The sequence below is a fragment of the Amaranthus tricolor genome, chromosome 1 (assembly GCF_026212465.1).
Source record: "Amaranthus tricolor cultivar Red isolate AtriRed21 chromosome 1, ASM2621246v1, whole genome shotgun sequence".
Classification (NCBI taxonomy): Eukaryota; Viridiplantae; Streptophyta; class Magnoliopsida; order Caryophyllales; family Amaranthaceae; genus Amaranthus; species Amaranthus tricolor.
Window position 1 is genome coordinate 1866092 of NC_080047.1, and position 8518 is coordinate 1874609.

The 8518-nt window shown below is 33.2% G+C and overlaps 1 protein-coding gene across 1 annotated transcript; it reads right to left on the reverse strand.

Annotated features, from left to right (window-relative positions):
- Positions 1–1112: 1112 nt before the first annotated feature.
- LOC130798263 (uncharacterized) lies at positions 1113–6792 on the reverse strand. Its single transcript, XM_057661181.1, has 3 exons — positions 6135–6792; positions 4047–4166; positions 1113–1536 (listed from the first exon to the last, which is right to left on the reverse strand). Exons 1-3 carry the CDS (start codon positions 6693–6695, stop codon positions 1522–1524), a joined length of 696 nt encoding a protein of 231 aa, XP_057517164.1. The 5' UTR covers positions 6696–6792; the 3' UTR covers positions 1113–1521.
- Positions 6793–8518: the final 1726 nt, after the last annotated feature.

Consider the following 8518-nt stretch of genomic DNA (forward strand, 5'->3'; position numbering starts at 1 on the left):
ATATCACATTCATTCATACTGCCTCATCATCATACATACTGCCTCATCATCATCATACATACTGCCTACTGGACCATTATTTAACTTTCTTTAAAGTTTCGTTTTCTGATACAATTTGCGCTTTCATAATTGCCCATGTTGTGAGGATCAAATAAAAGTATGTGCACAAAAGTAACTTGGGCTTTTGTTCAAGAGGTAAAGTGGATCTCCAAAATCCAATTGCAATAGTTTTGAAAATTTGAAACAATTAGGAAATTTTAACAAAAAAAAGTAAAAAAAAAGCTTCAGGTACACTTAATTTCAAAAATAAGTGTTTTTATGTCCAAACCTAAGATTAGGTATGTTCGCAGTTAATAAATGCGAACAAAAAAAATTGGTCAAAAAAAGTCAAAATTGTTTGTTCGCACTTAATAACTACGAACAAAAGTGAGACGGTCATAACGTTAGAAGGGACGGAAAAAAACAAAAACATTGTTGTTCGCAGTTACCAACGAATAAACATGACTTTGTTTTTTTCCGTCCCTTCTAACATTATGACATTGTCTCCTTTTTGTTCGCAGTTACTAACTGCGAACAAACAATTTTGACTTTTTTTGACCAATTTTTTTGTTCGCAGTTAATAACTGCGAACATACCTGACCTTAGGCTCAGACATAAAAACGCTTATTTTTAGAATCAAGTTTACCCGAAACTTATATATATATATATATATATATATATATATATATATATATATATATATATATATATTTGTTAAAATTGCGTAATTGTTTCAATCTTTCAATAGTTTTCTCATTTAACATTTTCATTATGAAACAGTTTTTAGGCTAAATAGTCCAATCAAATTCAAAAGTAAATGAATATTTTAAATACAAAAATTGATGTTTTTGTTAGGCTTTTTTGAGCTTACAAGAAGACCATTTTAAATAAAAACTTGTGAGCATATGATGAATGCTGAAGCAAGACCAAATGCGTGGACACAAAGTAGAACAACGTGATCAATCAGCAAGTGCTATATAAAACTGTTTCATAGAAGAATTTGTGTAGTAAAATTAGAAGTCTGAGTTATGGAGTACTAAAATATTTATAATTTTTTTTTTTAGAAAATCAACTAATAAAAGATGCCATAAATATTACATCAATGCCTGAGGTTAAACATTAATGGTGGTCGACTATAAAAGGCAAAGTCAACCCTCATATAATACTCAGAAACTGAAAGCATGTAACAATCATTTTGATACTTCCAAGTTCCAAAGAAATTAGATCGCAATAACATTAAGCCTTCATATTAAACTTGCTATTTTTTTTTAATAATTATTAAACTTGCTATTAATTACAAAGATATTTTCAGCTACTGCACATACAGAATTCTTACAAGAACGCAAGCATTATTTTATTACTCGAGCTCGTTTTTAGTTGAGATGATCACTTTGCGAATAAGGTTTGGGTATATATGAACTTGTACCAGAATATATTGGCCGCAACTTTTGAAAGTATTTCTTAGATAATCTGTTCAATACATCAAGCCTCGGCAACCTGTTCACAACACAAATATAATCACGATGTCAATCCGATATATATATGGATAATCTGTTCAATATCCATATATATTTCATGTAGCATTTGTAACAATGGTATACACAACTATATCCTAATCCTATATTTACAGAATTAATACAAATAATGTTGAATACCGGGTAGAACAAGCCAATATTTATAAGACCAAAAAAATTTGCTTCGTTTACTCCCCGCTTACAAAAATGGCAAAGCCACAACTTCACGTGAGGGTGAGCCAAATAGGGGACCATATTATTCGAGGGGCCAAAATTTATAAAAGTTTGGCATTCACAAACCTAGCTCCGCCTATGCCGGTTACAGGAATGGCAATTAAATACTAGCAGCCCAAAAGATTGGCATCCACAAAAATCTGTCACCATAGGAGGCGGTATTAGGGGCAACGGAATTTTGTGAAAAAATAACACGTATAGGAAGGGGGGTTCCTAACACTTGAAAGTTGAAAACATTATCATCCTTCCATTCATAACTGGATACCAAACAGGCTGTAAATATTACACTGCATATTTCTCCTCATTATGCTCGTTTATGGTTTAATCTCAATAATACCAGAGTTTTGACAAAACCCTGAATCAATAATACTCAATTTTACCCCCAATGTCCACCTGCTTTATGAACCCTAAGAACCCAACACAGATGCTGAAACTAAGACAAGCTGCCAATTCAGTGAGGCACACTAGACCAGTACAGAAAACCAGTGTTTAATCTCATGCTTTGGCTTTAGGATAAGGATTTAATATTCCCGTTGTAAATGTTCAATAACACAACACCTACATGGCTACATCACATCGTAAAATGGCTTAAACATAGCCCTCATCCCCTAAACCCATGTCAATAGACAAACGATATAGAAGTACATTAACGGCCCACTTGGTTCCTGATGTTGAATTGTGGTAATGAAAATGAATTTAACTGTTAATTTCCAGGAAATGTGCTATGTAATCCTCTTGGTAATGAGGCTCCAAACTTCAAAAATGTGATCTTTTCATGATTCCTTCACCATCTAAATGACCTAATATCACTTTCTCAGGTGCTAATGGATAGAAACGAGTTTCATGAAAAAAACTGATTAGAAGAGAAGCATGATCATAAATCATGTCAAGTAATTATCGTAGTTACATAACTTCAAATTTCCACCACCATTCTCACCAATTACTATCAACAGTCAAACGGGACATAATATCCCATTATCCAATTAAGACATTGGGCCCCCTAAAATCAATTATACCCCTACCTATCTCTTTACCAGGATAGCAGTTGGAAGATAAACTTATATTTAATCCTCCAACTTCACGGAAATAAACACAAATTTGCCCCCTTTCCACCCTCAACCAAGAAGTCAGCATAGAGCTTTGCAATATATGATAAGTACAACTACAGAAATCAGTATCAACTTCTCACCTATGCCAGCCTACCTTCCCAATGAAGTTCCCCAGAACATATAACACCTTCAACTCTCAGCAATAAGCACATTTGACAACCTAAGCATTAATCAGATCTTCGCAATGTTCTGAATGCAACAAAACCAAAACTATCCCCCACGATGTTCTTCTCATAACTCCATCCTACAAAGACCTAAAACCAACATCTCACCTCCCCCATATGATCCAAGGCAAAACATATGGGCTTCAGAGTCAACAAAATAAACCCACAACTAGTAAAGCCAAACCAGTTATACACATCCATCAAGCTACTCCAGCTTCCAAGTAGAACGGGAACACTGAGATATCATAAGCAATTTAGCATTCTCGGGAAAAAATTTACAATTGGCTGCTAATAACTCAAGATACATCACAATAAAACGCAACTCTGGAGCCTAATCTGGAGCTCTAGACTCTTAAGGTGTCTTACATTCCGTATTTCATTAAAGCCGAGCATTTGCACCTTTTACTGCACAGTAACTTATCAGATAGTTTTAGATTCCTGAATTAAAAGGGATACACGTTTCTATCTTCCTAAAAGCCAATACTAAAAAGTGACTTAGTAAATTTTCTCTTCTGTTTGCCAGGTAAATTGACTGTAAAAGGATTTTTTTTTTAAAAAAAAGCAAAACACTTTAGTTCACATATATTTTCATACATTCTAAAATGTTTCCACTAACAATACTTACGAGAACAAAAAGAAGCCAAACCCCAGAACATGATGCACATTGCACAGATTCTACCAACATCAAATCTCTAAACTGATCAAACCTTGATTAGCAACAGGTGAGGTGAGAATATAGATCAAATCCCATCCACTCAATCATCAAAAAAAAAAATAAAAATAAAAAAAGTTAACAGGACGGGAATGTCAATTATGAAACCACAAGATAACACATAATAGCAACGAGGTATCTAATGCCAAAAAAAAAATATCAAATAAGGATCAGAAATGAAGATATCAAATTCCAAAGTAAAATCAACAAAACAGAAGTAGTGAAAAATTGGAAGAAAGACCATATGAACCAAAATAGAAAAACTTGATCTTACTCTATTGAGAGGGTTGTCAGGCGATTTCTTCCACAATTTCCATATCATTTCCTTATATTGGGTGTGAGTCAAACCTGGTTTCTCTGCCTTCAGCCTTAGTAATTCAGCTTCTTCAAAAGCCTAAGAAACTAGAGTGAGAACAAGAAAAACAGGAACTAACATGTACAATATTTAGTCCAATTAATATGCATATAAAGAAATAACAGCATGCATAACAAATAAAGGATAAATTGATCGTCAAGCCCTGGCAATTGAGTCAAAGAAATGCACTAATCATAAATAAATATTTATAGAAGGATGAGAAATCAAATCCAACACCCCATTATATAATGGAAATTGAACAAATCCAACACGAAAGCCCGCCCAGATTTGTAAATACATATATCCCATGTTTATTTACCCTTTCCTCCCTCATTCATTCGCATGGAATGAAAATGAGGACGTTTGGTTGAATAACGGTCTCTTTACATTTTGTAAAACCCCGTTATGTGACTTGTGATTTTTAAATCATGGAGAACCGGCCATTATAAGCTGTTATTCTAACATACAAGCCATAATAATTCATTTTTTTTTTTCATTGGGTTCTCAAAGGTCTACTATAAGCTTTGATTCAAATATATACTCTAGAAAAGTGGAATATCTATGATAAAGTGGATATTTTTAACTAACAATTCTCATTGTGATGCACACAAATATGTGAAATGTCCACAACATTGCGATTATTACCGCAATTGCAGCAATATCTGCGATCTTGTTCTATGTTCAATTGAGAAATTAAGGAACACATAGAGATTGATGTATGTAGCTTGCATAATATCATAGTTAAGGCAAGCCCAACAATTATTGCCTCTTACAAAAACATAGGGGTAGTATACACAGCCAAGTGTATTATGAATACTTGTGCAGATAGTACATTATTGTACCAAGGATTTAAATATCTCTACCTTATATTCAGTGAGTAAACAAGTTCAATATGAACAAGATCGCTCATTCCACTTTAATGAAATACCACATAGAAACTTTGCCACGTATTCACCATTCACTAATTTCAAGCACCCCTCCATAAAAAGGAAAAAATATTACATATGATTCATAAGATAAGCAGTGCACCACCGAGCACCATTGCCATACCACTCCCAAAACTTCTAATTTTTTTTCTTTTTTCCATAATTGATTGGATCTTATATATCTGCCAAAGTCGAAGAGACTACATCACATCCCTTATCATTATGCTTCAAAAAAAAATCATAATATAGCTAGCCATAAAAATCTTAAATTACTTCATATCAATGAATACTTTAGGAGTGGTACAAATCTGACTACTTTGACCTTCACATCAAAGAGAACCTTTACACAAGTAATCTCACAATTTCAATGTCACTCCCCATTCCAGGGAATCCTCCAATCACATAAGATCAGCACGATCAACTAAAATCCACATGATAACATGAAAATACGTCATATGTTGGGACTTGGAATTAAGGCTTTGATATTGTTGTTGTGTGAGACTTGTACTCAATCATACATACAATCAACTAGCTAAGTAACATTAAAACGCTTAATCAAACATCAAAACCTCCAATACAACGTTGAGTATTTCCTTTTATAAAGAGTCACTAGCATCTTCCACACTCCATTAAAATTAATAAGCCAATAACATATGTAATATGCCTCATCAATATTCAATAGTGTCTGAAGATGTCTAATACCATAGCAATTTGGAAACCTATCATAACACTAGAATTCAAAAATACTATTGATAACTGTCGTACCAACAAAACTGCATCATAATCTTTACCACCCAAAATTTCAATAAAATTACCTTCAAGCAAGTCTACCCACAAAAGCCACAAAATATTAGAAACATGAAGTTCCAAAATAAAACATTAAAAAATCAAGCAAAGAACACACTTTTGAGTAGTACTCAATCACTAATACAATCAACAACTAAATGAACACAATTAACAAACCCAACCATAAAAAGAACCTCTATTTCTATCTAAACACAATCAGATTAAAACCCACAAATTAATATTAAAAATCAGGTATACCCAATAATCTTAACCACCCAAAAACCCAAGAAATTACCTTAAAAGAAGCCTTAAGTCTCTTTTCAGGATGTTTATCAACAGGCAAACTCTCATTAATCGAAATTTGAGCAAGAGCTTCTTCAACACTGTGAGCTTCAATCACATCATCATCTCTATTCTTATTTTCAATCAATACAATCTTCTCATACTCTTGTTCTTCAGCCATTCTACTTTGTTTCTTCTTCGCCTCCTCCGCCTTAATCTTCAACTCTTCCTCTTCTTTCTCCTTCCTTCTTCGGAGCTCCGCTTCGGTTACCTTTGGCACCACTGCACCCATAACCCGGTTCGCTTTCTTATCGGGTTTGTTAAGTGATTTTTGAAGTTCCTTCTCTTCTTGCTCGGCTAACCGGCGCGCTTCGGCTTTCTTAGCGGCGGCTTCAGCGCGTTTTTGTTCATCCTCCTCTCGTTTTTTGGCGGCTTTAGATTTGGGTCCTTCGGCTTCTCGCCAGTAACTGTCTTCCTTTTGTTTGGCTACTTTGTCTTTCTTCTCGGCTTCTGCAGCGGCTTTTCGTGCCTTGGCCTCCTCAGCTTTGCTGTTTACGCCCATTTTCTTCGGCATGGTTGGAGTGTGATTTTGGGTTGTTGATTGATTTATGGGATTTTTCCAGAAATTTTGATCAAGAATAATAAATAAAACGGGTTGAGACTTGAGTTTATGGGTGGACAAGTGTTGATGGGTTTGTGCTGTTGTGTTGCGTTCAAATTACGAAGAGTAAATACCAAATAAAATTGGGCCATTAACAGTGTGAAAAATCCAAATGGGAGGTTTACAAGCAAAAGCCCAACTCTTAAAGAGGAAATCTTTACAAACTCGTCTCGTATGAGGCCGCCCTTATATGTAATTGCTCACTAAAAAAATTATAAGTTTTTACTTTAACACATTAGACATACATGACTCATTCTGTTAGAGACAATCTCACCATAAGATCGTCTCATTTAAGAATTTGTGAAATCTTTTTTCTTTCTACCGAGTCTTGTATATGATTGACTTTCATGAGACGAGCTCATACAATCAGTTCATTTTTCCAATTGATGATTTTAAAATTATAGCAGTTTTTATGACTTTTGAGAAATAGTCTCTATGAGAGACACCTCTCACAAAAGAGCAACCTATTTTCTATGTTTTAAAATACAAACAAAAATGTTATAAATAAACTCCTTTTCATAATCCACGCACGATTTTCAAGGTAACTTTCTTCTTTCCTCATGCAAAATTGCCCCCTAAAATTGCTCCCAAATCATTTTTTTTTTTTTTGACATTCATCTCTAATCAAAATTATCAATCAGAATAGATTTAATGTTCGAATTCGATAATTTTACATTTATAATCAAATCCAAAAACAATGCAATGAAATCACATGTTTGATACTTCATAAAATTTCTCTTAATTGTTATGAGATGTCAAGTTGGTGTTTAGGGCATGTCAAATATATATGCTATGTCACATAAGGGTTTATGTTAAGTAGGGATTAATGGTATGCTCAGTAAGTATTTATGGTATGTTAAGTAGAGGTTTAATGTATGTGAATGAAGGGTTTATGGTATATGAAGTAGGTCTATAGGGTATATCAAGTAAGGATATATGGTATTTTTAAAATAAGTCTTTGCACTGTGTCAAATAGGGGTGTAAAGTATGTATTATTAAGTTTTCTTTGTTAATTTGTCCCATTAAATTTATCATAGTTTTATTTTAGTTATACTTTACACTCTTTTAAAATTTTCTTCTAACATATTTAACTTAATATTTCATCTCCTTTAGACATTTTTCTCACTTTACGATAACATATAATGAAGTATATTTTTCAGCAAGTTTTATATGAGACTGTCTCATACAAGCAGCCAAAATTATTTATATTATAAAAGAATTAATTTAAAACTGAATCTAAGCAATTTTTTTAAATAAATTAGAACTAGATCAGCACATATTAAGCCGTCTCACAGTGAGACGGTCTTAATAAAGAATTTGTCTATATTTTTTATCAAGTTTACCATATTTTTATTTCACAAATTGTCGTGAGAGATGGTCTTTTCGAGATGCGCATTAAATATATGGCTAAATAGCTCAATTTAAAGAGAAAATATTAAAAATAAATTCCTTATTTTGAAGCCATCTATTTGAGAGACACTTTCTCATAAGAGTAATTGTATTTACTTCCATCCCATTTGGACCCGGGCTATTTCATGGAATTAGTAGGAGTATAAAAATAGCAGCTAGTTTCTTGAGAGATCATCTGTTTGAGAAACGTATCTCAAGTCGAGCCCATTAAAGATTAATATATAATTATAGTATTCTTAATATCTACTTATATCATTTTTAATGTTTATTTACCGTATCCTTAATGCCTACTTTTAATATCTTAAATGCCTACTTACCGTATCCTT

Excerpts from the sequence above, each read along its gene's own strand:
- LOC130798263 (XM_057661181.1), bottom strand. The coding sequence starts at position 6,695 with ATGCCGAAGAAAATGGGCGTAAACAGCAAAGCTGAGGAGGCCAAGGCA. Across the intron at positions 4,167-6,134 it reads GACTTAAGGCTTCTTTTAAG|GCTTTTGAAGAAGCTGAATT; the intron begins GTAATTTCTTGG and ends CTAGTTTCTTAG.